General features: G+C 40.4%; 1 protein-coding gene across 1 annotated transcript in view; it reads left to right on the forward strand.

Moving 5' to 3' along the window:
• Positions 1-19,943, forward strand: part of KIAA1958 (KIAA1958 ortholog) — a 57,947-nt gene extending 38,004 nt beyond the window's left edge. Inside the window, exon 3 of the mRNA XM_085311503.1 lies at positions 18,796-19,943. Coding sequence (XP_085167629.1) covers positions 18,796-19,841 — 1,046 coding nt within the window. The 3' untranslated portion in view covers positions 19,842-19,943. The remainder of the gene's footprint in view (positions 1-18,795) is intronic.
• Positions 19,944-26,665: the final 6,722 nt, after the last annotated feature.

Consider the following 26,665-nt stretch of genomic DNA (forward strand, 5'->3'; position numbering starts at 1 on the left):
CTTTTCTTTTCTTTTCTTTTCTTTTCTTTTCTTTTCTTTTCTTTTCTTTTCTTTTCTTTTCTTTTCTTTTCTTTTCTTTTCTTTATCAGGATCTCCGATTAGTATGTAACTTGTCCTGGTGTCTTGGTGAAAAGTTAGTTTTGGTTCTGTGCTCTCATCACCAGCAAGGTGGTAGAGGAATTGCAGCCTTTCATGGTCGGTATCTAAGGTGGATTGACTGTTTTTCTGTGTTCTCAGGACTGACATTAGTGGCAGTTCCAGCTGTTTGTATAGTGCCAACTTCTGCTCTCCTTTCCTCTATCWGAGCTTGGTCATTATAAAGTGTGGAACATCTGGGGATTGTTTTATGTTGGTGCAGAGCATTTAAGTGRAATGTTTTTATGTACTTCTCTGCAATTAGAAGAACTAGGACCTTATTTACTCTGTCTCTCTCTCTCTCTTTTCTCATATGTAGGTATAAATCAAATGGGAGCTGAGATCCTTTGTATGATCACAGGAYTCAGGAATGTGGAGCTTTTAGATGAGCATCAAAATGTCACAAGGTGTAAGRGAGAAAAAAATCCCCAAAATCTCATTAATTGCCAATACATGTAGGTTTAACTTGCACTCTTAAATCACTATTACACTGCAAGCAAAAAGAATGTGTCAGATAGCACATTGCAAAGAAGTGAAAGAAAAAAAAGGCYTTTTTTTAGAGGTATATAAAGCATSAGCTGTATGTATGGAAGGGCTAAATTAATCCCTGTTGTAATTCTTCCAAGTCCAATGGAACTGTGCCAAGGATGAATGTAACACAAGACAAATAACTCTGTCAAAGAAAATTACAAAACTTTATTTAAGATCTCCAAGAACTCTTAAGATAATTGCTAATAGATCTCTGTATTTATAATTTCAATACAAGGATTGATGACTTTTGGCTAGAACAACTCCTGAAGCCTGCCTCCAGGGAGATTTGTTGCTGAGTGTGGTCAAATGAAATTAAACTGTTTTAGGAGTGAGATAGTTGCTTAGTGTTGGAATAAAAAGTTTGGAGTCCACTGGTAAACCCTTAGGTCCCATAATTGATTTCTATGCTGGCTCCAGTAGCTGAACTAAAAGTTATAAGTGCTGATCTATGTAATTACAAAATAACATAGCTTTTTTTTTTTTTTTTTTTTTTTTTTTTTTTTTTTTTTTTTTGGTAAGTTGCAAGGGTCTGGCTTATTTAGAAGCAGAAAATTAGATCATTATAATTTGAATATAGAAGAAGGAAGCTAGTGAGTTGATTAACCACCTCCTGCACTGCCATTGCCTTCTGATGTTGCAGCATGGGTTTCCCTGGCCACCCATACTTTTAATTGTCTGTTTCCAAAAGTTATTAAATACCAAAGTTATTAAATGATATTTCCAAAGTTATTAAATGATAAACTTATGTTTTTGATCCTTTATTCTGGAAGTTCTGTTTATGAGGCTGGTATTCATTTATTTTACTGCATTGTAAAGGATTATATTTAAAAGCAGAACAGGAACATGAAAAGGACAAATCSAGATGGGTAATATGGTCAAGTGTTTGTTTTTATCATCTGGGTCCAGAGCATGATAAGGAAATTTTAAAAACTGAAATTGTAAAACTAGTTCTAATTTGGCAGTTGCTACAGGAAGTATTTATTGAGTTATTAATTCCTGCAGAAGAACTCTGAAATGAAGACTCAGCAAGTATTATCTTTAGATGTCTGCTGTACCTAAGAAATGCATTTATCACCATTTCAAGATTCTACATGGATTTTCTTTAGCTGTAATTTCCGCCAGGCACAGAAGGCTCATGCCCAGACACTTTGCAACCCTGAAGACCAGCAGTGAATTTGTCATGTGGAAGGGTCTTCTTGCTGTCATAAATACTAGATGTTTGTAAAACAAAGCAACTGTGTATGCAAAACATTAGGCTACTGCTTTGCTTGATTTCTTGCCTTGTTCCCCGTATTTACCATGGATCTCTCCTGAATAGAACTCCTTGCGGTACCCGGAGAAATATACCGGCAGAAATATTCCAATATATGTATACATTTGGGAGGAGAGCATTCATGTGCATTCACACTGAGTGTAGRTTGTTTGGGAAAAGTTTGGGGATGGGTTTTGGATTGTATGCCTGCAATAAAAGATGCACATGCATCCAGTGCAACATGTGGAATAAAGATAGCTTCCATGCAGTCTGTGGAGGCTCYTCACCTCTGGCTAGAAGGGAGTTGAAACTCTTCCCTCGTGAAGATCCACTGTATTTAGGATACAACAGTTTTATGGATTAAATTTGAACACTTTCAGTTCAGCTCCAAAACAGTTGGAAATATTCTCTGCAGTTCTGAGCAAGAAGAGCTGTGTCACAGAAAATTATTGACACTTCTTTTAAACAAATATTTTTGATTTAAAATACCATAGAACATAACTGTTAAGCAAGACAGGGTGTCATAACAGAGGAGAAAGTGGCCATTTCAGTAAGCCATTGCATTCTAGAGCATCACCACTCTCTTCAGACTCAGAATCTTCACCTCCTCCCTRTTGTCCCACGTGAAAGGCAGAAAGGCAAAAGATAAGAAGCAGAAGTGAAAAGAAGACAACCAGTTCTGCAAGACCACTGTAAAGTAAATGCTGTGCTGTCCTTTCACCAAAGGGTTTCTTAAACAAATTTTATTCTGTGTAAAATGCTGTGTTTTACAAAACTGTTATATAAAGGAAGAAAATAGGCCTCTATTGATTCCAGGTGTCTGAAAACATAGGAAGAGAGCAAAGGAAATCTGAGACATCTGTACTGGGCACCTCTTTATCCTGGGGAAATAGAAGATCATTGAACATGATGTTTTTGATTAGAGATTTGTTTTTCTTTGTGTGGTCTTTGCAACTGTCCTGTTTAAGTGTGGATCTGTTTTCATTTTACTATTTATGGGTCTCCAAGGAAGAAAAGAGAGGAGGGATAAATCAGGCTGGGCCCTACAGAGGAGAGAAAGTGCAGCAGTCAAGGGAGACTCTAACACTGGAGGGGCTCAGACAGGCGCTTCTGACTTTTGATGAGTCTGTCTGTGCTGAGACAGACAGGGAATACAGGACCTGTCCTCTGAGGTCAGGATGCTTTCTGGGAGTGTCTTTTTTTTGGATGAGGCCAATAGTAAGTATAGCAACTGAGGAAATATTTCCTGTATCTATSAGAGGTTTAAGCATTTAACAGCAACAGTAAAGCTTGGGCAAACTATTTTCAGCTGCCTCCATGATGGGAGAATGCCATTTTCACATAAATTGTTCTGCAGAACTAACACACATGACCTTTCAATACTGCTGTTTTCCTTGTAGATTAATTATTTCCTTCTTAGTGTGCTTGCTGTATCTCACCATCTACTTTTTGTGCTTGCAGTGCAGCTAGAATCTCTTTTAACATGAAACAGACCAATAAAAATTTCTGAGTGTATTTTTTGTCCAGCTAAGCAMAGTAATGGTTCTGAATACAGAAATTCTTGTTTGAATTTTTCCAGTGCTTAAAAAATAAAAGAGAAGCACAATGACAGGTATTTTATCATGACTGGCACAGCACAGAGCAGTGCTTGCTAAAAGATCCTGATCCTGGAAACACTGAAATATGCACTGAAAATGTCTAGCTTTTTTCAATAAAAGATGCTTAAGTGGAGGATATATTTAGGATAGTTGCTGAAAAGTGTTGAACCAGACTGTTAAATTGGATCTTCAAGAGCAAAACTGAGAAGCCTTTTGCCTTAATAATTCTTTCTTGTTAGAGCACTTCACAAACTGTTCACATAAAAGTTTCTACTGCTGCTGGTTATTCTGCCTGGCTTGAAAGGCACCAGTGGTCTCTGTGGAAAAGTATGGGCAGAGCTATGTTTTCCTCTCCCAAGTGAAACAGTCAGCACTTGTCTGGAGCCAAGTGAGTGTGCCCTGCAAAGAGGCCAGCAGCTGCTGATGACACAAATGTAGATGCAGCAACTCCTAAGCCCAGGCTCCTGAATCCTGCCCCTGCTAGGAGCCAGGAATAGGGAACTGTCACTTCCCACATGCATGTCCTGTAAAAGATGGTGGTGGTGGTGCTGCTGCAGACCTTRCTGACTGACTGTGGCATCCACAGGCTCACCTTCATGCTCATACGAAAGTATCATCTATAGCACCTGTGGGAAAGAAAGGTGCATTTCAAGAGCATGCAAGTTCTGTATGCAGATCTGTCATTGACCAAGGGAGCCTACCAGAGAAATAAGAATCACACATTTCAAAACATTAAAGGTGATCAGAAAATTGAGCAGTGAGTTAAAAATCCCACAAAGGAGCAGTCCAGGCTAAAAGCCCAACATCTATCTCTTTTTTTTGTGTGTGTGGACTGAGAGGACTTAGGCAGCTGTATAGACAGTTGGCATTATATGTAGGTATTACACCATGAAGTTATGAACTGTATAGGCTGAGCCAAAGCCCTTACCCTCCCCCCACCCCTTTCCATTGATGGCTAGTTCCTTTTTTTTAAAGTGGTCTCTTCAGGTGAGTCTGCAGCATCTTCCCAGGTGTGTTAGTTACGCAGCCTCTACCGAGCCACTTCTTTTTATTGTTTTTAGGGGATTATTCCTCCCTAAAGTAGTGGATAGCCATAGCAGAATGCATTTTTGGTGTGAAATGGTTGGTTGTTAAAGCCCCCCTCCCACAGCGGAATTTGGCATTTATTCAAAATAGTGGGTCCAATGAGTAATTTCAGGATGCAGGCTGATGCCATACAGTAAGTTCTCATTTATGAGAGGATAGTCTCTCATGCAAGGCTGACGCTTTTCTTGAAGTCAGGGATGCTGCTGCACAACGAAATTCATCTCAGAGCTATGTGGCTGTTACAGGTGCGTGTTCTACAATTATGCCAAATTTCCACAATATTACATGGAATTTCCATAGCACAAGACATTAGCTTCGAAAAATATCTTTAAACATTTGAAGTAGTTTTTTAGTGAACATCTCCAAACATCATGTCTGAGAGTCCTCTAAAAAAAAAGGACAAATGACTTTTTGTTGTTTTCTTCTTCTTCTTCTTCTTCTTCTTTTTTTTTTTTTTTTTTTTTTGGCAACTATACACAGGTCATTCAAATGCAGTATATAAAACGACAGTGACACCTTCCATGAATTAATTACAATTTTCCAGTGAGGCAGGTCTAGGATATTTATTGGCCTACATACAGAGATTAGAAAGTTTATTACTTTTTGTTAGATGGTAATGAATTTTAAGCTTGCTGTTTGATGAGTGTATATGTATATGTATCTAATTTTCTGCACTGGTCACAAATTTACTTAAAATTACTTTTGGGACATCTATCTTTCTGGAAGCGGGATTAATAATATTGGTTGCAATATTTTCCAGATAAGCTGCAGAGAGGACCATTTATGTTTGATGTTAGTATCATTAATGTAGAGCTGCAGGGAATCAAACTGAATAATGGAGACCATATATGCAAAGTGCTGCCCTAGGTCTGCATTCATTATGTGGATTCAGTCTAGTTTACACTGGTGACATTTCCAGACCCTGGAATAGCACTGGACTGGTAGAGCACAAGATCTGGTTTAAGCTGTCATGCCTAATATCTACCATGATGTTCACATTTGGAAACTCAACATTAACTCTTTCCAACTCCTTATTGAAAGAACAGTACTCTATACCCACATGGAAAATCTTGTTCCTCTTGAAATTGTGGTAGTATTGTCTGTGGCTTCACAATGCTGTGATTTGCTCATTTGATGTATAAACCGAGTTGGTCATCAGTATCCTGGGTCAAGGCACTGTTTAAATAGGTTGAACGTATTCCAGCCGTTCTTTTGTCTGAAGATAATTCCTTGAATCTGGGCATAATGCCTTTGATCTTCCTAACTTACTGGTGCGCACAAGTTGAAGGCTGCAGGAGCAGGGGCTAACACAGTGTACTTTGCCTAATTAAAAAAAAACATCTTCAAAGTATCTTGCAAAAGCCGCAACATATCTTGCAAAAGCCAGTTTGGTTGACCATCTACTCAGTCCTCTTAATAATTTTAAGTTCTTAGCCCTCAGTACTTTTAATGATTCTATATGGACATTTTTAGTAAGCAAATTAATGCAATTTTTCCCTGCAGAATATACTATGAACCTACTGAAATGTGTATTGCTTTATGTTGCAATAATAGGGTTGTATTCCCTGTTATTCCACAGAAAAATGTGTAGTGAATGATAAAACACAGACATAATGATTGCTGAGAATTGAGCTTAAACCCTTGAGGGACACATCCCCCCAAGGAAAGTGAATCTGTCTTCTGAGAGCAGAAAAGGAGCAGGATTTCCAGAAGGGCATTTTCCTTCAAGCCGTCTTTGCAAGATGTTAAAGAGTGAAGGCTGAGGTTCCAGTCTGCCAGCTGAGAAACCAGCTCTTCTTGCAKAAACCCTTGTGCAACCTATGTAAGTTTAATTTGAGGTAACTTGAGGCAGTGACTACAGATTATGGCCCTTTCTGGCTTCTACCTCTGTACTGGTTACCCAATAGTGATTTTGGGGGTAGTGGGCAGTTACTCTTGTTTGCTTGTCCCTAAATCTGACTCTGTTTTTGGTACTGTCTTTGGCAGTGAATGCGCTGGTCTGTACACTAAAGGCTTTATGTATGTGCTTAGTTACACATAGGCCATTAAGTGCAATGGCTACATTTTTCATCTGACATATACTTATGACTCCCATTAACATTAATTACAGTAAGTGCACACACACTGAGAGAAATATTGTATGTGAACCTGTGGATTAACTCAGAGTATGTTTAGGCGGGCAGTGACAACGTGTTCTGTTGTTGCTTTTCATTAACTAGGTCTGCATGATGAAAACATCACTTGAAACCGTAGAACCATGGAGTAACACTTAATCGCTGAGTTGCTAATTTGCACATGGAGAAAAAAAAAAAAAAAAAAAAAAAAGATGGCCTTCTGTTTTGTTCAGAGAAGGAAAAATTCAGTTCTGAGCTGCTCTGAACCAGGTCACATCCCTCCAATGCAAATCTGAATGCGCTGTATTGCTGAGCATTTCAAAGAGGATGCAGCTGTACCCAAAGATCCAGCCTGTAATAGCTATGGAAGGACTTGTATCTCTGTGATCTCTGAATATGTTACTTCTTTTGAGTGTTTACTTGCACCCCTCTGCTACCTGTATTTGCCTAATTGCTGCCTTAGTGCTGTGGCTGGTAAGGACAGCTGTATGAATGAACCAGAGAAGTTCAGAAGAAGTGTGGATATTTTTTCATGCGCATTAATTTCATTCAGCCTGCAACTTGGAGCACTCTTCCTGTGAATGTGAAAGGCTCCATCCTTTAGATATGTGGTTGTGCCAGGTTAGGGGATTTTTTTGTCTGTCATTTGTTCTCAAGAAATGTTAAAAAACCATATGGTACTCATCCTGCTAATTGTTCTGGGCTTGCCCTCTGTACTGACTATAATGCCAAGAAGACAAATTAAGAGACAGGAAAAATCGTTCTGCATTCTTTCTGTATGCTTTGCATTTTGCTCATTGTTTTCCATTTCTTTTTTTTTTGCTTTATAAAAAGAGACAACTTTTTGTCTTTCCTTCCTCTCTCCTGGTTTCAGATAGTCCTCAGAAACCTTACAGTTTGATAAACAACCTGACTCACGTAACGTTCACTTGCAAAGTTGTTAAATATGTCTGATTATATATTGTGTTAGTACCTAACAAAATAGTCATAAATATATACATCCATAGTTACATCCATAAAACTTTTACCTGTGTCACCTTTTGCAAGTATTATAGTATGCCATTTTTAGTATGCATTCATTCAGTAGCAGGGGAACTGGTTGCTCACATACCATTCAGAAGAACAAATTATTTTTATGAAAATAACAATACAAACTAGATAGGAAAAAGTCTGCAATGTAACAGTAGGAGAGAGATAATAACAATATTTTGAGCAGTAGACAGCTGTGTACCCTGTGTGTTTGTGGATAGCTAGAAAAAGTTTAGAAGTCTTCAGTCTATTTCAATAAATTTTACTCAAATAGAACTGCAAGATGCAGCTAAATATCTATTTTATTAGATTATAATAAAGTAAGTTTAGGCATGTATTCAAGGACAAAAACCACAAGTTGTTCCATGAGCAGCAGACAAATGACGTCTGATTTATGACAAATACATGCTCCTTATCTCTTAATCTCCTCTCAGTGCAGAACTTCCAGTTGTTCCCATGCCTTCTGGGACTCCTTGGACTGGCAAATGCCTGGATGCGCTGTGGCTAGTCTGCGGCAAAGTGCGTGTGCTTTGGCCAGTGATGGTGTTTGTGCGGCTGCCAAGCAGAGGAACTAATGCCTGAGGTTTTTCCTTCAGCTGGGATGTATTCACATCCCTATTCTCTGCTCAGCTGTTTATTCTCTATCAAGCTAGTAGGAACTTTATGTCTTTGAACTTCTACTGCTTCCAGATATGATGAGAGTTGTATTTGCAAAGGTTTAAGTGAAGTTCAAATGCACTGGGTTTTTTTGGAGAGTGCAGAGAGGCACAGAATGTCAGCACAGGCTCAAGACAGAAAAGCAGGCTGAAAAATGCACCTTAGAAACTGTTTTGCTTTTAAGTGTAACAGTTGACTCTTTCTAAAAATCTTGTAAAAAGCTGGTGCTTAAATTTTGCTCTCTGACCAAGTGAAGATGAAGGAAATACAGGCATTAAATATGTGCGTTGAAACTAGTTAGACAGTGTTATAAATGGTGAGCTCTTTATAGAGTCCTGCATGCCTTGCTTCACTCATACTGGAGCTTATACAGTTCAAGCATCCTGCAGTAGATAATTTAGATGGTACAGAAAAGGGTACCTTTTGATTCATTACCAATGCAATATAAGAAAATAGAGGGAGAAATGTCTGCAGTCTCTAATAAGCAGTTTATCAACCAAATACTGTCAGCCTTTGTAGAAAGCTCCACGGCAAGATTTATTATGTTAATTACAGTCGTGAGGGCCTCATGTTCCTGAAACTGCAGTCACATTCTAAATTTGATTTAAGAATACACTTTGGCCAAGACTGAAGTGCAGCCTATTGTGATTAATGTAATAAAATATTTATTAMATACTCCCTTTTTCTTTTCTCTGCTTGGTGCCCCAGTTAGACTGCTTCATTCCAAAATAGTGATACACAGTTAGATTTCAGATGATGAAGAAGAGCCTCATCTGTTTTTTTTATCTTTCCCTTCAGTGTTGATTTTATTTTTACATCTCTTTCTTTGTTCGATCTTTCCTCTTTCTCTTTATTCCCCACTCGTATTTCCCAACACTACTTCTGAATTGCTGTCTGGAGTGAATCACAAGCAGGCAAACCCTGTAGCCTCACTCATTCCTTTCTGACCTTTTGCATTTCTTTCTCTACTGTGCTGTTTAACATTATCTAAGCTCCCAAATGCAATGAGTTTAAAGCTAGTAGAAGGCCATATTCAAGAACATGATAAACTCTGGTGGCACGATGTGATGAATAAAGAGAAGACCAACCTGTAAGGGGATATGTATTTGGTCCTGTTTCCCAGTCACCTTCCATGGGTTTGTAACTTCAGGCAGGTGCTAGGGAATGAAATGACATATTGTTTGGCTGATTTGGCCCATAGTAATACAGGAGCCCAGGGGAAGTGTCTTCAGTAATTACTACCCTGCTTGGTTTAAGCATGTTGTTATAAAGATTGCACAAATAGGCCTGGAGATAGGGTTCTTTTTTTATGTTGCTTCTGGTACAAAAACTGATCTTGGAAAGAAACTATTTGCACCAACATAAGCAGCAGTGTAATGCTTTTGTACAGGTTCTATAATGAGTAGAAATACCTCATCTTAAAGGTTGCTATAGCACAAAATTCCATRGGCCAAATTTTCTAAAATGACATATAAATTGGTGCCTGTGGTTTTGTGCTAGTAAACCTGCCCATTACATTGCTAGCTCAGTGATTTGCATTTGCAAGATCTATTTATACATATAAATCTGACTTTCCAAGTATGAACATTTAAAGGTGAAAACCTCATGGAAAATGTTGTCCCTTATAAGAAATAAGGGGTTTTYCATAAGATTGTATTTTTCCATAGCTCCTGATTAATTTTTAAATAATGAATTCAATTCAACAAAGGAGGAGTTTCTGTGCGGATCAGATTTTTCTCTTCTGATTTTGAAGTCCTGCTTTTTGTTTTTTTCTCTTAGCAAATTTTGAGTCTAGTCCTCTTACATACATGCTTTTTAGTCAGTCATGCCCCTCTTCTGCCATATAAATGTGATGACTTAAATCCAGTTGATTTCTACATTTTGTAAACATGTGCAGGGACCACAGTTCCAGAAGCACTTTCTATATGCTTTGTTGAACTCATTTGAGATTAAAACAGGCATTCCGCTGAGAATCTGTGTGCAACACTTTTTCTAAACTAGTACCAAGGAAACCCATTCCTCTTGGAAAATGAATGCTTCACTTCTACAGTGTATCATCCAGCTTCCAGGTCTTGGGGTAAAGTAGGCATACTCTTTTAATTTCTTCTGTCACAGATCATGCTTTGATACAGGGAATATTTCACTGTGGTTCTAAAAAATCCTGGTTAAAAAGGAAATGTATTTTCCACCGTTAAATATTTAACATGAAGAAAAATTTGTGACCAAAAATGGTTTACCTTTAGCTTTAACTTGAAATTACTACTTTGAATTTTCTCTAGGAAGGTAGCCACAAACCGCAGTTTTATTTGGAAATTATTAAAAGATTGTACTACTGAATATAAAYGTACATGCTCAATATAAAGCATGCTGCATATTATTCAGCTGGTATATATTTATGTTTGCTTTACATTGTTGGTAGTATTTTGCCACCTACCACTTCCAGCAGCACTCAGATTTCACCAGTCTGCCTTAAGTTTTTAACTTATGCTCTTAAAGAGGAGGAATTATATGTTAGAAATGAAGGTGTTTGAAGAAAGTGTGGTCAGTTATTTTGAAAGGAAAGGTAGTTCACATTTTTTGAAAAAGTTCCTAATGTTTTTAGGTTTGTGGCCTAGAAAACTCCAGCATGGTTTATATATCCTATGCATCTACGAAGATTTGGTTTCTTGGATCTCAGCCAATTATTTAAAAGTCCGAGGGATTTTTTTTTAAAGGCAGGTATTAACTAAAATGTAAATAACGGACAACTCAGATAGGAGACCTAAACTTGGAGCTGCATCCAGTCCAGGTGATTAACTTGGACCTGGGCAGCTACAATGGCAGGCAGGCACTAGTCCAGCTCTAAACCGTGAGTACATGTTGCCTGGACATCAACTTAGTACCAGATTGTTTTCTCTCTGGTGCTCTTGCAAAAGATCTACTTCTCCTGCTCTGTCTGCTGTGCCTTGGGGAGCAGCTATAGTTTCCTGCCATGGAAGTAGTGCATGATGTTGGGCAGTTCTGGCAAAGCTGGGGTTAAATATGTGTTCTTGCTAAATGGAGGATGGGAAATTAAGTGGATCTTGGTAAACATGAGCTGCATAGCCCCACTGCTGGGATACAGAGGAAATGCATCCCATTTTATGTAGTCAGCAAGTCATACCAGTGCATTGCAGAGCAGCTTCAGAGTCAAAAGAAAGTAGGAAGCCAGATATCATCTCATATCCCAGAAATATCACTTAAGTCTTCTGTGGCTGAAGTGAAATATGAGGTAAAATAAGCATGGAATACTTTCTCTTTTCCACTAGCCCTGCCAAAACCTATAACCAACATCTAGATATTTTGAAGATCACATTTAGAACAAATTAAAACATTTTAGATTTTGAAAGTTCGTTTCCAGAACCTTTGATTTGAAATTGTTAAAAAGTATTACATGACAGTCAGGTGGGAAAGGCAGGGAGCTAACTGAAGTCCCTGGAGCACTACTGATTTGTGCTCTTCATTAATCTTTCATAGAATCATAGAATCAGTAAGGTTGGAAGGGACCTCTGGAGATCGTCTAGTCCAACCTCCCTGCTCAAGCAGAGTCACCTTACAGCGTGTTAGAGAGGGTTGCATCCACGCGGGCCTTGAAGATCTCTGGAGAAGGAGACTCCACAACCTCTCTGGGCAACCTGTGCCAGTGCTCYGTCACTCACAGTGAAGARATTCCCTCTCACATTCAGGCGGAACTGCCTGTGGTTCAATTTGTGCCCATTGCCTCTTGTCCTGTCACACGGGACAACTGAAAAGAGTTTGTCCCCATCCCCTTGACATCCTCCCTTCAAAGGTACTTTTACACATTGATMAGATCCCCCCTCAGGCTTCTCTTCCCCAGGCTGAAGAGGCCCAGCTCTCGCAGCCGTTCCTCACAGGGCAGGTGCTCCAGCCCTCTGATCATCTTCATAGCCCTATGCTGGACTCTCTCCAGTAGCTCCATGTCTCTCTTGTCCTGGGGAGCCCACAACTGGACACAGGACTCGAGATGAGGCCTCCCCAGGGCTGWGTAGAGGGGCAGGATCACCTCCCTCAACCTGCTGGCAACACTCTTCCTAATGCACCCCAGGAGACCATTGGCCTTCCTGGCCACAAGGGCACATTGCTGGCTCATGGTCAACTTGTCATCCACCAGCACTCCCAGGTCCTTCCCTGCGGAGCTGCTCTCCAGCAGGTCAGCCCCCAGCTTGTTCTGGTGCCTAGGGTTATTTTTCCCCAGGGGCAGGACTCGGCACTTGGCCTTGTTGAACCTCAGGAGGTTCCYCTCTGCCCAACTCTCCAGCCTGTCCAGGTCTTTCTGAATGGCAGCACAGCCCTCAGGTGTGTCAGCCACTCATTGCTAGTATCTCCTGTGTAAAAGATTGATCCAGTCAACTGGAGAACTTAAGTTCTTAATACCTTGTAGATCCTGCCTCCAAATTTTCTACCATTTGAGAATGATGTAGTGGCCCAATTAAAATTCATGGGAATCTTCCTATTGACTCTGCCTACAGTCCAATTGCTGTTGTGTCAAGAAAGCAGAAAATATCAGAACAAACTGAAAACCAGTACTAGGGTCTGAATGAGCATCCATTTATCAGGACGCTCTGTACCTTGCAAAAATATACAGATGACTAAGATTTATTTTAGTGACCCTTACTTCTCATTTCAGGGTATAAATATTTCCATACTCACTTACTTGTTATCTGCCCTCTTTTTTTCTGCTAAAATTTTCTGAATTTTTGCATGAAGAAAGACCACTGATATTCTGGGACTGGCTTTGCTTGTGTGATGGCAGTGAGCAAATGCATGCACATTGTAGTACAACAGCGGTTTGCAGCCATGCCTGGCAAGTGAGCTGTATGCCACTCCTGGGTGTGTGCATTTAGATCGTCCTCCAGCCTTTCCCCAGCTGTAAGAAGAGCTCATACACAGCAGGGTAGCTGCTACCCACCATGGTGTGGTGCTGACTTGAGAACTTCATTTGTCAACAGCTGCCATCTTGCATTCGGAAGGAACAGAAGGAAGAGGATGCAGAAGCAAGCTGTGGGTTACGTTAATCATGTTGGTGCTTACGGCCATGGCCCACAGGTTGAATACCACTACTTTTCAGTAATTGCAGAGTTTGAAGCTAATTTGCAAAATGCTGGTGCTTGGACACCAGCTCCATGAAGTATGTGACATCTTGTGTGTGGTTTATGTGGTTTTTCTCACTTGAATGCAAGCATTGTTGGGGGCAGCAAGTCTGCCAAAGAAACATTCTTCTGATCAGGTTAAAAATAAGGCAGAGAAGACTTCGGTGATATGATTATCATCCACAAAATCCATTGTACATCTAAAATTGTATTTATTCTGAGATCTCACTGCCTACCTTTAGAAGAGTTTGAGACTGCTTATAGCAATAACTCAGGTTCATGACTCCCACTAATGCTACAAATCCTCTCTGAACATTAATGATCTGCGTCTCTGAAATGAAAACCATAAGGAAGTACCTTTCCTTCTGCCATACACAATCACAGAGGAGTGTATGTCAGCTTCAGTAAGAACTGATTATTTTGAGTATGTGTATGTGTGCAAATTGAAATAAAAACAACTTAGAGTTTTATAACACAAGTGATAATGATGAGTCTTGGCTGTATTAAAATTAGACTATGAAAAGATCAGAATACAGCTGTTGTGCTATAAGAAGGATCATTGGATGGTTGTGGTCTACCCTGGGACATTCTAGTCCCACTGTGTTGTCTATGTAATCCCTGTCATGTTACTTTTCACTTTGGCTATCTTTAAACTACGGAACTTGAGCACCCGATCAGGAGTTTGCCCAGATACTATAATAAGGCAGGAGCTTCCTCTGACACATCSTGGTTTTCTTGGAAATAAAACCCTAAGTGGGACAAGATAGGGATTACAACTTCTCTAACCAGGTCCTTGTTTTCATGAGGTGAAGAGCAGAACCATGTGGGACTGCAAAACAAATCAGTTTAGTTTTTCTGTTTCTGCTCCTGGTCTGTAAAAGAGAGGTAACAGCACTACCTACTCCAAAGGTTGTGTTATTACAAGAAAAAGACATTAATGACAACCTGGCATGATTTTAGTTGGTAGTTTCTCACTCTTTTACTAATCAAGACAAACTAGACCATAACATGAGAATATCTATCTGTTGTAGTGGCTAGCAACAAACTCCCAGAGAAGACTATAAGAAAAGTGCAAACATATATGACACTACCCCTTTGTCTCGTCCTTTAGCATACTGCAGCTCAGGGCCTTCATGATTCAGAGATGTCTTCTTGAGTTTAGGTGCCCCTAGTGATTTTTCTTCTGTACTTTGTCAGTCTTTGAATCCCCCTACACACTGAAGAATTGACACTACTATGAGCTCGCAGAGCAAACAGATCTATGTTTGCAGCAGTTAGGGAACTGATATATGTACCCAGCTGTGTTTTCTGTAGTTGCCAGCAAGACTATAGAAAAAGAAGTGAATGGGCAAGCTCTGGTTAGAGGAGCTTTTGGTCTCTGCTCAACAAGATGCAGCGAAGTGAGACCACGCAGACATCTGGAAACTGTTATATTGGAAACATTCTTGTGTCAGAACAAGAACATTCACTTTCATTACCCAGACCTAAGGATGAAGTCCTGTACCTCAGCAGATTTCCCAGTTTCTCAGATCTGACATCTGAAGTCCTTTTTGGTTGTGAGTTCTTAATGACTGAATTACCTTTAATTTAGTCTTYCTTTATCCCTCAGTCCAGATAAATTTGTCAGGAACAAAGTGACATTACACTAATCTAATGTTCTTCGATGATGAGATAGCAAGGCCGTGTGACAGCAGAGACAATCAATACCAAATGTCCAGGCAAATGTGAGGTCTTCAATCCTACTCCACATTATTTCCTGCAGATAAAGTAGAGAGGTATAGACTAGATAGGTCTATTATAAGAATTTTACAAGGCCCATTTACAGACTGCATCCAAAGAATAATTTTTGAGTTCTCCTTATCCTGTCAAAGGCTGCATGGAAGGGATGCAGCGTTGAGCCAGTCTTAGGCGGCAGTTTCATTAATGATCCAAGTGGTAGACTAAAGAAAAAGATTATGAAATTAACTGAAGACACAAAGTTTGGAGATACTAAAAGATTGTTTGGGTACAGTTTATTTTCCTTTGGTATTTGGAGATGGGTAAGTGCTTTCACCACTTTGACTTCTTCTTGGTTAAATGAAGAAGTAGGATTTTACTGACATGAAAAGTTATGTCTCCTTCCTAAGCAATCCTAGGCTAGTTAGGAAGGGCTGAACTGCATGATCTACTTTTGCTGCAGACAAACAGCATGTGCTGGAAATGGTAGTGGCCCAGCCAATCCTTGGTAGCTTAGTAACTGATGGTCTCTTGACTCTGTCCATTGAGTCTCACTGTATTACTGCATTACTCCCATGCTATCAGATACCCCTGTTATTGRAGCACTTTCATAGAAAGAGTAATTTGCTGGAAGTTCAGGCTGGATTCTCAGTTCCGATTGATGTAACTGCTAATGTGGCTGCTAAAAGATCTAACCTGCTGTCTAACATTTCTCACCTATATTGTGGAGTAGTGAGCACTGCAGGAATATAGTGTTGCTAGGGTACTAGTTTGTTCAGTAACTTTGCGGGGTCTTTAATTCACCATGGATTTTATAACTGTTAGCTGTAGATGGCAATTCCCTTTGCAGATTAAAAAAAATTGTCATAACATAAATGACTGACGGGGTGTCACTGCTGTGTTGTGACAAGCCATCTTCTAGGAAATAGTGATTGATGACATGTTTAAAACTAAGCTATTATGTGTGCTGTTTATGCAGAAATAGTATTTAAAATGTGAGCTGTCAGTCAAAGTGCTGATTACTTACACAGTGCTATAATACGTGGTGGTGAGTGCACTGAAAAAGGTACTGGAGTAAATGATCTAAGCTTCAAATAACTTTGACTTATTATTTCCAGCCTTAATCTAGCCATAATGAAAGGATCTATCCTACTCTTTGCTTAAAGCAGGAGACTTCAATGAAGGCTGCTAGGAGCTCTTTGATGCACATCAGTATTAAGACTAGTTTTTGAAACAGACAAGTTGCATTTCCTTTTACCCCTTGAATACCTGCAGATTGACCTTCTGTGCCCTGTGGCAGCATATTTCATGGCAGCAGAAGCCTCTAAAGGCTTTGGCTGCTGACCTTCCATTCTCTGTGCTTTGCAGAGGGGGTGAAGACCTCCCTCAGCAGGCTTCACTGAGTGCTCTGGATGCAGCAGGCACCTCACAGTGAAGACACAGGAACTGCTACTGTGGACCCAAGCCCAGCCCTGTTTCAGGCCTGCTGGCATGACCTGGGGCAAGTCACTGTCGGTGCCCCTGTCTCTGCAACTGTTGAATGGAGGTGATGAGAGCAACGCTCTGCAGGCCTGGATGCAGCCACTGTGTAGAAAAGTGGAAGGGGAAGCTGCTGTTGCAATGTGTGGTGTGTGGCTCACACCACCCGTTTCAGGTGTGCCTAGAAATTTGTGCACCATATGAAATGTCAAAAACAGACCAGGGAAGGAGATAAAGACATCTTTCTTTCTGTGCTTTCTCCCCTGTCAGTAGACTAGTTTGGGCTTTCTATCAAGCCTTTACAAGGCTGAATTCTTTCCCATTAGTGAGATACTCTGATGCTACATTGGTGTGTTAGGTGAGCCATCAGAGACAAAGTAACTTGGTGCACTTTGACTGGAGGTCTGGGGAGAGTTTACCAGGAGGGAAGCATCTCTCCCAGGCTCATTGAATGGGAAAGCAGCCATTGCCATTTCTCTTCCTATTGCCAGCATTTACCATGCAGACATTTTGTAGCGTCCAGCCTTTCTAAGAATTTTACTTATCTCACAAAACACCTGAGAGTATGGATGGAAAGAGTGGGCTGGGAGGGGGGGCAATGTCTGGGCAAAGTGTAGGTGTGCCACATGGCCTCACATGAACTTGGCCTGACTAACGGAAGGAGTGGGAAGTTCAGCTGGTCTCCTATAGCTGGTGTATATGAGCATACACTGTGGTGCATATGTCAGATGGCAAATGCATGGTGAGTTTTATTGTGCCTATACATTCTTCTTTGTGATTCTTCTGGGATTCCTCTGATGGTAAATGAGAGGCTTAAAAGGGACACACGTGTATCAGTGTTGTAAGGACACATAGCAAAAAAGAACTTGCTTTTTTCTGTCTTCTGCTTATGAAGTGGAAAAGAGAAGAAAGTTCTGTTAGCAATTACAAATCATCAAATTTTTATTCTTTGTTTTTGCTGTTCATTATTTTCTAAAACCACTAACATTTGTCACATTCATAAGGACAATTCCACCTTTGTTCTTGTAAATTGCATCCTTGTACAGATGGGTAGTTTGTGCATGGTAAGAAAATAGTCTTAAAGTACCCACATCACTTACAAGTAAAGACCTTTTCCTTTCTATGCTCCTCATCTCAAGATCAGCCTGAAAATCTGTTGTCAATAACCATCTTAATAGTAGTATCTGAATATTAATTAAGAGCTGTGGTTTAATATGTCATTGATAATAATGACCTTTTAATTTGGTCTTACAGAGCAATATAAAGTTGTTTCCAGGTTTTGTTTTTTCTTCAAAATGAGAAGAAATGGTCACATTTGCACTTCCATTGTGAAGGCACTACCTGATTATGTAGAGAAACTGCATAACCATGTTAAGTAGTGATGTTTTTTCTTTAATATCCTCTAATATTGAAATAGATTATCTATATTTTTTATTCTTGTATATGTGTAAACTAAACATTGCATTGTAGTACTTCTACCTGCCAGCCTTCTTTGTTAGGTTGTGCTGTATTATTTTGTACTGTATATTTCTGTCTATACTTACTTAGCACTTTAAAAATGTGTCCTATTAAAGATAACTCTTAATGTAAAAAATATGATGCTTTATTTATTTTTTTTTAAAAACAAACAAAAAAAATTTGGAACCAGTACCACCTCTGGTTTCACAAATGAAACAATTCAGAATAGGTTATTCCTTGGATTGTGCCCTGCACACAGCACTGAAATCCACAGAAAAGCTCCCTATCTTACATTTGTTCTAATAAGCAGGTTGCCTCTAATCCGAGAGTTTTCCACAAATCTTCATGCACAAAAGTGTGCCACAGTGTCATSATGAACTCATTTTGATTGTTTTTTTGCCATATTCTAGTAACATCATTTGTGAAACTGAAGTTGGCTTTTCAATCATGTGACAGGTATGTAATGATGTTTTCCAGCGCTCTTTGTGAAATTGATTTTTATTTCTTTTCTTTTTCCTTTTTAAGGAAATTTATTTAAGTAAAAGACGCATTGCAGGAACTCATTGCTTCTTTTGTTTTGTTCTGCTTTCTTTTCCTTCTCCCTCTTTCAGACCAGGATGAGAGAGCGGCAGAGCTCAGCAGGGAGCAGAACGAGAAGACTATTCGCAGCACGCAGACAGCTCTCCGCAACTTCCGGGAGTTCCTCATCTCCAAGTACCCTTCTGAGACACGGGAGATCTACGTCATCCCCTGCAAAGAGCTYGATGCCTACCTTGCTTCCTTCTTTGTGGATGCCAGACAAAAGGATGGGTCTGAGTATGAGCCAAACAGCCTGGCCAACTATCAGTGCGGGCTGGAGCGGTATCTCAAAGAGCACAGGTATGGATACAGTATTACCAGGGATAAGGAGTTCAAGAGGTCCCAGGAAGCTCTGAAACAGAAGCAGATAGAGCTGAGGTGTAAAGGAAAAGGAAACAAGCCACACAAATCCATGAAGCTCACCTTTGCTGATGAGCTTATTCTGCGTAAAAGAGGTTTATTGAGCCGGTACAATCCTGAAGGGTTGCTGAACCTTGTCTGGCTAAACAACACGAAGGCATTTGGACACTGCACAGGTTTCCATGGATCTACCCTCAAGTGGGGAGACATTCGCCTCCGGGTGACAGAGACGGGCTTGGAGTACCTGGAGTGGATGGGGCCGGACAACGGAGATGTCAACACCAAGAGCAAGCGAGGCGGGACGGACTCCCGGGTGTATGCCACCCAGCACTCCCCGCAGACCTGCCCTGTGCAAGACTACAAGGAGTACGCCCAGCGGCGGCCCCCGGCCATGCGCTACGAGGATGCTCCTTTCTACCTGTCCATCAAACCCGTGGTCAACTTGGCAGCGCTTCACTGGTACAATTGCCAAGCCCTGGGGAAAAACAAGCTTGCCAAGATGGTAAAGACAATGTGTGAGAAAGGCAACATCCCCGGCAGGAAGACCAACTTCAGCGTCTACCAGAGCTGTAGCACCCTGTCAGAAGCACAGAGCAACCAGCTGGTGCTGATCTGTAATAACTTGAGCCAGCAAGCTGCCCAGTCCATGGCAAGCCACTCCAATACTGGCAATTTCATAGTGTCAGCTTCCTATGACTCTTCCTCTGACACAGCTTGAAAGAGGGATATAAGTTGAACAATTTATTCTTTTCCTTTTCATTTCAAGCATTGAATTTGTGCCCAATAATACACATCAACTGTGATTGTACACTATTCCCCCTACCCCCTCCAGTGTTAATTCACTTTATAAAAATATATAAATATATAATATATTTTTCTTCTTACAAATAAGTCAATAGAAATAGTTTAGTAATACTAACATAGTATTTATAGTGTTAATACAAAAATGAAAGCTACTTATGGGTTATAATATAACTGCAGATTTTTAAAGGGCAAAAGTGGTTCTCAGGCAATGCAAGATAGGCTGGAAATACCGTTTTTAACATGCACATGTCAGTGAGTGTAAATCCCCTGGGAGGCTTACACAGGAATTCTATTTTAAAGTATTTTTTCCAACTTCTTGTTTTAACCTCCTTTCATGGAGGAGGCAAACTTACCACTAGCTGCTGCTTCTTATCTGCTGACTTGTTCTTGATCAGCAAGACCAAGAAATAAGAAATAAATTAGTATAAGTTTGTGAAATCATTTAGAAAAAATTCTGTCTGTGTTGTGTTTTGTTTTGTTTCCTAAAGTCATTTATGCCAGTTGGAAAAAAACCAAATTCCTGTAGTCAACTAAAAAGTATTTTCAACTTTATTTTGTAGATGATTTTCATTCATCAAAATGTCACCAGCCTTTAGTCTAAAAAGTATTGTTTTAAAAAATATGCACAAGTTTAATGGCAAAAACAAAAGCACTGTTATACAGGTAATTTTAACTGTTTAAAGTAAATACTGGTCATTAGTATTTTGTCATTGTGCGTACTTACTGTAAAATCTGCTGACTTAGAGCCACTCTTTCAGTATTCTGAGGAATACAAGAGTGCAGAAAAATCCATAATCTTTCTTAAWCCATACAGAAAAAAATGCATCAAATACATCTTAAGCCATCATTTGAATTCCACAAAAAATAAAATAGAAAGTATAATCATAATTTCATGTATGTAAGTACGGAAAAAGAAAAAAGCCAAATAGTTTAAATGCTGTAAAACATATTGAAATGAAGTCAGCTACACAATCAATTTCTGTTACAGACAATGAAAAATTTGTATGTGAATCTGAAAGCAGAATTTTGTCCTTATAATCATGAAATAATGTTAGCTTTCCAATCTTTTGACTTTGCAACATAATTAGAGAACAGGGAAGACACTGRCAGAATAAGTATTTCAATCAACCATTTAATTTTTGACTTTTAAAATGAAGTATTGTAATTTCTGCAGTAATTCAACTGAGTTCATTCAGCAATACAGATGGAAATGTTCTACTAGGATATCCTAGTGCTGTGAAGTTGAGAATATAGACAAGTCTACTGAGGTGATCTAATGTCCACTGAAGTCAGTGAGAGGATCAAACTGAGCTGTCTTCCCATGTATGTTGGATAAAATTGTTATTGGGGATTTTTTCCTTTAGAGTTTTTTTTTAATTTGTTTTTCTTTACTTGCTCTTATTCTTTCACATTCTTTAGCTCTGCAGCTGTGATATCACTAATTCCAAAGAAAAGATAAAATAAAGGTAACAAAAAGAAGTAAAGTAACCTAACAGGTGCCATTTAAAATTAGCTTTGTGTGTTGCTAGGATGAAATGTTCCTACATGTGGAGAAGGTAGCAGAATGCCTGTGTCTCATTGAAGCCTTATTGAAGGTGTTTTGGAGGGATAGAGAGGTAGTAGATGTTACGCTGACAGGTCTAAGAGCAGAGATTTCCAACGTAATGAACACCTGACATCATGTAAAGCTTCTTGCAGGTGGTACACTCTCACCATGCTCTCCTTGTGCTCCACACATAGCAAAGCTGGAGTAAAGTTTTGGTTTCCTGTATGCCACCTGTCCCAGTAATTTGCAGAGCATGATGGTAAAACCACCAAATTTGCAATCCCCTACTCCAGTCTTTTAGGATTTTCAGGTAGGCAGTGATGTGGTGGGCATTCCTGTTGCAGAGTCTTYCTAGCTTCACAAGAGCTGTGCTACTGAAATCAGTGCAAACAGGATCTGTGGTTTCCAGGCCAAGGCAAATCTGACTCTTAAGTGAAGGAGAGGGGAAGACAAAAATACAGGTGTGGACTTTGGGGTGCTGTCAGCAAAACAGCTGCGCAGCTTCCAGATGATGCCAGCCAGCTGGCAGCTGTTAGTGCAGCTTCATCTTTTCATGGAAGTCCTTTTAATATGTTGCAGTTAAAGATAGTTTTGTAGTGATGGTTTTGCCCCCTGTGAGATGTTGTTTCTGGTTTCTGCTGGTGAGAACTTGCAGAGTTGCTCTGAGTATACACTGGTGTGCCAGGACTACCTTGCTAAGAAGCTTGTTAGTGATGCTGGGGCACAGCTCAGTCAGGGATCCAGCTGCTAGGGAAAGTTTCATTCTATGTTTCTCCTCCGTCAGCACTCATTTTGGCACTTCTCTGCAGCAGATATTGCAGGATCAGACCTATTTCCTCTTTCTGTGCTGGAAGACTTGTCTGGGTCCTTGCTGACCTCTTCTCCTGCTGGTCCTCTTTGGTGGAAASAGTTGCTTTGAGCTTGTCTTGTAAGGGAAAAGAAATTGCCCCATGGTATAGCTGTCTCATTTCTCTACTTAAGCCCCACAGAGCAAATCTTACAACAAAATTGTTTCTCCCACCATTACCAGATTTGGAGTTCGGAAATGATACCCAACTTCTGTGGGTAGGACCTAGATTTATTGCTTCAGAGAGGGCTATTTTATTTAACCTGGTAATCCCACAGATTTTCTTGTCTCCAAAAGGCAGATCGCTGGCAGCAAATGTGTTGTGCCACAGGCAGGCTATGAAGTGCTGATTTGCATCAGTGCTGTAATTCAGTCTCACCACAGACACTGACTTCATGAATAGGAGCTAAAAATGCTCAGGATGACCTGGGAGAAAGAAAAGGGGTACACCTAGGTTTTGAGCTGGAAGGGAAAAAGTAGAATTCACCATATTTTCAAGGTTTTCAACACCACATACAGTCTTGCTTTTTGTTTCCTACAGTCTGAAGATGGTTTGTGTTAATGTCCAGCCTGTTCTCTGGTTGAGGTAATGCCTTAATTTAGCAAGGCAGGTCAGCAACTTTTGCTTGTCTGGTTGGGAGATGAATTATGGAATATGTGTGCTTGTTGCAAGAGCCTTGGTAGTATARGGGTATTTCTGTTTTGCTTTGTGGCATCTGTATTAACTGCAGCTTCCAGTTGATGCTAATGGCAGATTGCCTGGCAAATTCTGGCAGGGCAGCCACAAATAGRTTGCTTTTTGAAGTAGTTAAATGCATATGGCTAGAACATGATACCCAAGTAGTATCATCCTCCAGAAATAAATATATTAGCTTTGAAGGGCATTTAGCACTGCATATTATCCACTCTTCATCTGTGGGCAGTTGTAAGGAATTGAGTGACCACGCTTAACAAATTACCATTTGTATCAAGTCCTTGGGAGTGCTGTTAGCCAATTGGGAAGAAGACTTCTGGTTTGAACCACTGTCATGTTGCCAGGAGGCTAAAACAGAGATGTCTCAGTTACTTTGGCTCAGCTGACCGTAATGACTCAGTGACTTCTGACTCAACTACTTGTAATTGTCTCCCCACACCCTGACTGAGGGTATCAAAACTGGCTCCACCAGTAAGCTGTGAGTTCACCATGGTAGTGTGCAGCTTCCCTGCTAATAAGCCATGGGAGTGTGATCAGGAGGCAGTGCTGCAGACTTCTGCAGGCTTTCCTCTGCGTAAGCGAATGGCTGGCCTTTCCCACCATGCCTCTAATGACCAGTACCTTTTCCTGTGAAATCAAAAGTGTAGCTTGCAAAACACCATACTGCTCCTGCCCAACACACACAGCCTGTAAGCTGGTGGCTGGGGGCGGGGGGTCACTTGTAGAGATGCACTGCAGTAGCTTGACTGTACTCCTGAATAAATTCTGCTCTGATGTAAAAACAGTGCTTTTGCCCTACAACACAGGTACTGATTTTCATAAGAAGGGCATAGCTGTCTCCAAAAGAGACTCAGTTCTCTYTCACCTCTTTCCCTTCCTTTTTCCTGCCTCTGACCTTTCTTTTGATCTGGACCCTTTCAATGACTCAGTTAAACTCACCAGCCCAGCAGAAAATTAGTGAAGGAAAAAAAAAAAGATGGAAGAAAGATAGTTTTCTGCCAGATCACTGAACTGAATTTTCCTAAAGGAGGTCCAAATATTGAGGGGCAGAGCTGGTTATGTGAGGAGAGGGAGGAAGCGTTGCAAGATGTTCCCCTGTCAATTTTGGAAAATGATCACACTGGCTCATCTACTGCAACTTTGGAAACCCATCAAAAGACTAACACAAATTGACAGCTGTACACATAGTTTGCAGAGATGTTAGTTGCCTTTAGAATCATCTACCAGCTTCCAAGAGATTTCTTCAGTGTTACCAGGAACAAAATTTGGCCTTGAGCCATGGACATTCATGCCCCTTTAGAAAGAGACCAGATGCAGAGACCAGCATGCTGGGTGAACAGATCTGCACTGAGGTTAGCACAGGCCTTCCCAGGCAGCTTTCTCAAGGGAACCACAACAGCAACCCAAGAGTCAGATTGTGGCATGGTGGATTATACATAGATGTCACTGAACTGACCAGAATGCAGCTGAACACAATACATGTGCTTGGATCTGTTCATGTGATTACACAATTAGCTGGGCAGCCAGCTTAGGCACTGTTTCATTAATCACTCGTGTATTTATAACATTGTAGGTTCTATTCATTCAAGTAGCTAAAGTTGAAATCTTTGATAGCTGGGTGTTGCAAACTGCTTATTTTACTTTCAAACACATTTTTACACATAAAAAACGTATTTTTAAGTACAGGAGTATGAAATCTTACTGTGAACTAAATTGTAGATTAAATTGTAAGATGCATTAAAAACAACATTACACACCTTGATCTACATAATACATTAATTCTGTGATATCAGCACCCAGGCTATTGAAATATAAGACAATCTAACAATGGAAACAGCTGCCCTGTTGCACAGTCATTTCTTCAGGAATATCAAAAATCTGGAGTTACTTTGTATTTTAGAAGCTGATGTGCACTGCTATTATTATGTATATTTATAGTGTAGTTGCCCTCTTCTTTCTCTTAGAAAGCTGTGTAGAAAGTGAGATGCAAGCTACAGGATGTACTGCTGTGTCTGCTTTTCTCAGATGTTTGTGGCTGGATCTTGTTCTGTTTGCACAAGTGATGTGGGATGTAAATATGTCAATCAGGAAGAGCAGGTATTGTGTCAGTCTAGATTTTGGGCTGCCCTTGCAGTTGAAACTGAAATTCCTGTTGCACTAAGTTTCCTTCCTGTTCAGCTCATATTTACCATTTCTTGTCACTGTCTTTGCATATGTCCTGTATTTACTGTTATCACTAGCACATGTGATGCATGGACTGATCAATCCTCCTCCCTCTGGACAACAAGTGACAAGTGACTGTGATTGACTGGTTGATCTTCCCCATCCCTGACATTCCTGCTCCTTTCAGCACCCCAGTTCTATCATATTCCCCTCTCCTAGTATTTACAAGGTGGAGAAAGGGAACTGCTGTTTGATAATTCCCTCCTAGCCTGTCAAGTGACCTTGTGTTTTGGGGATAACGCAGTCAGGGTGGGCTGCCTCACTTCAGATGCACCTGGGTCCRTGAGATACTATGCACTAGCACTGCTGAGGCTTGCATCTCTCAAAATACATCAGTTTAAGTGTGTGGCCATGCAGCCAGATTGATGCACTTAGGATATTTCACTCTGTCCTCTCAAACTTTTGATGGATGTTTCAAACACTGTCCTTCTCTCTTCTGCTTTTTGTGGGAGAGCTTTCATATGATGAAATGAGGTGACAYTCACTCCTGTATGCCCAGACCTGCATCTGTGCACTGTCTACCCTTCTGCTGACATCCTCAAAATAAGACTGAAATGACTGATCCTGAATAGCACACAAATTTTGGGCTTACTCTTTATAATAGAAATCTTGTGTGGTGCAGGCCACAGAGAAGTAGGATCTTCCTGACACTCTGAGCTTCCAAATGCAGTGTGAATGTACGGGAAGGAGGGATGCTTGTAAGATGCAGAAATATCCTATAATTTCCTGAAATTAGCTAGTTCATGCCTCTGTGTTAAAATAGAGACAGATTCAACCATATACTATTGAATGTGGCTGGAAGTGTCTGCATTTTTAAAGCAAGCTTTTAGCTAAATTTCTGTGTGAAGAGGTGGCTTTGTTTTGCCTTATGTATGTATGCCTTGTTTTAAGAGGTAGGATGCATCTTCCTTTCCTTCTGTGCTTTCATGTATGTGCTGAATCTGTTCTCTTACTGCTGAGGAGGAGTGTGGAGAAAAAGCAGTCCAGCATACAGCATGGCTGTATTCTTAAAGAAAGAAACTCGGTTACACTTTCAGGTGAGGGTCCCCTTGAGCTGAGTGTGCCCTGTGGGCGGGGAGCAGTACCGTGCCTCTCCTGGGGTATCTGCGTTGGCTCTGTGCAGAGCCAGGGCGGGTGTTGTTGCACCACTCTCTGAGAACTGAGAACTGGGGGAGCTGGCAGGGACACCCACTTCAGGTAGGCATCTGCTCACCAAGGAGRTGGGAGGAAGCCTTAAGCACAATTAAATGGCAGTGCATTCCCTACGGTTCTTGCTGGACAGGTGGACACATGAGGCTCTGTTGTGTCTCCTATGGGTTATACAAAGCTAAGCATACCAGGGATGCTGGGGGACTGGTTCTCCCAGCTGCTTCACCTCTTCCAGAGCAGTAACTCTAGCGAGCAATAGAGTGACTCTTCYGCGGGAAA

The sequence above is a fragment of the Rhea americana genome, unplaced genomic scaffold (assembly GCF_003343005.1).
Source record: "Rhea americana isolate MKP2758 unplaced genomic scaffold, rheAme1 scaffold_342, whole genome shotgun sequence".
Lineage (NCBI taxonomy): Eukaryota > Metazoa > Chordata > Aves > Rheiformes > Rheidae > Rhea > Rhea americana.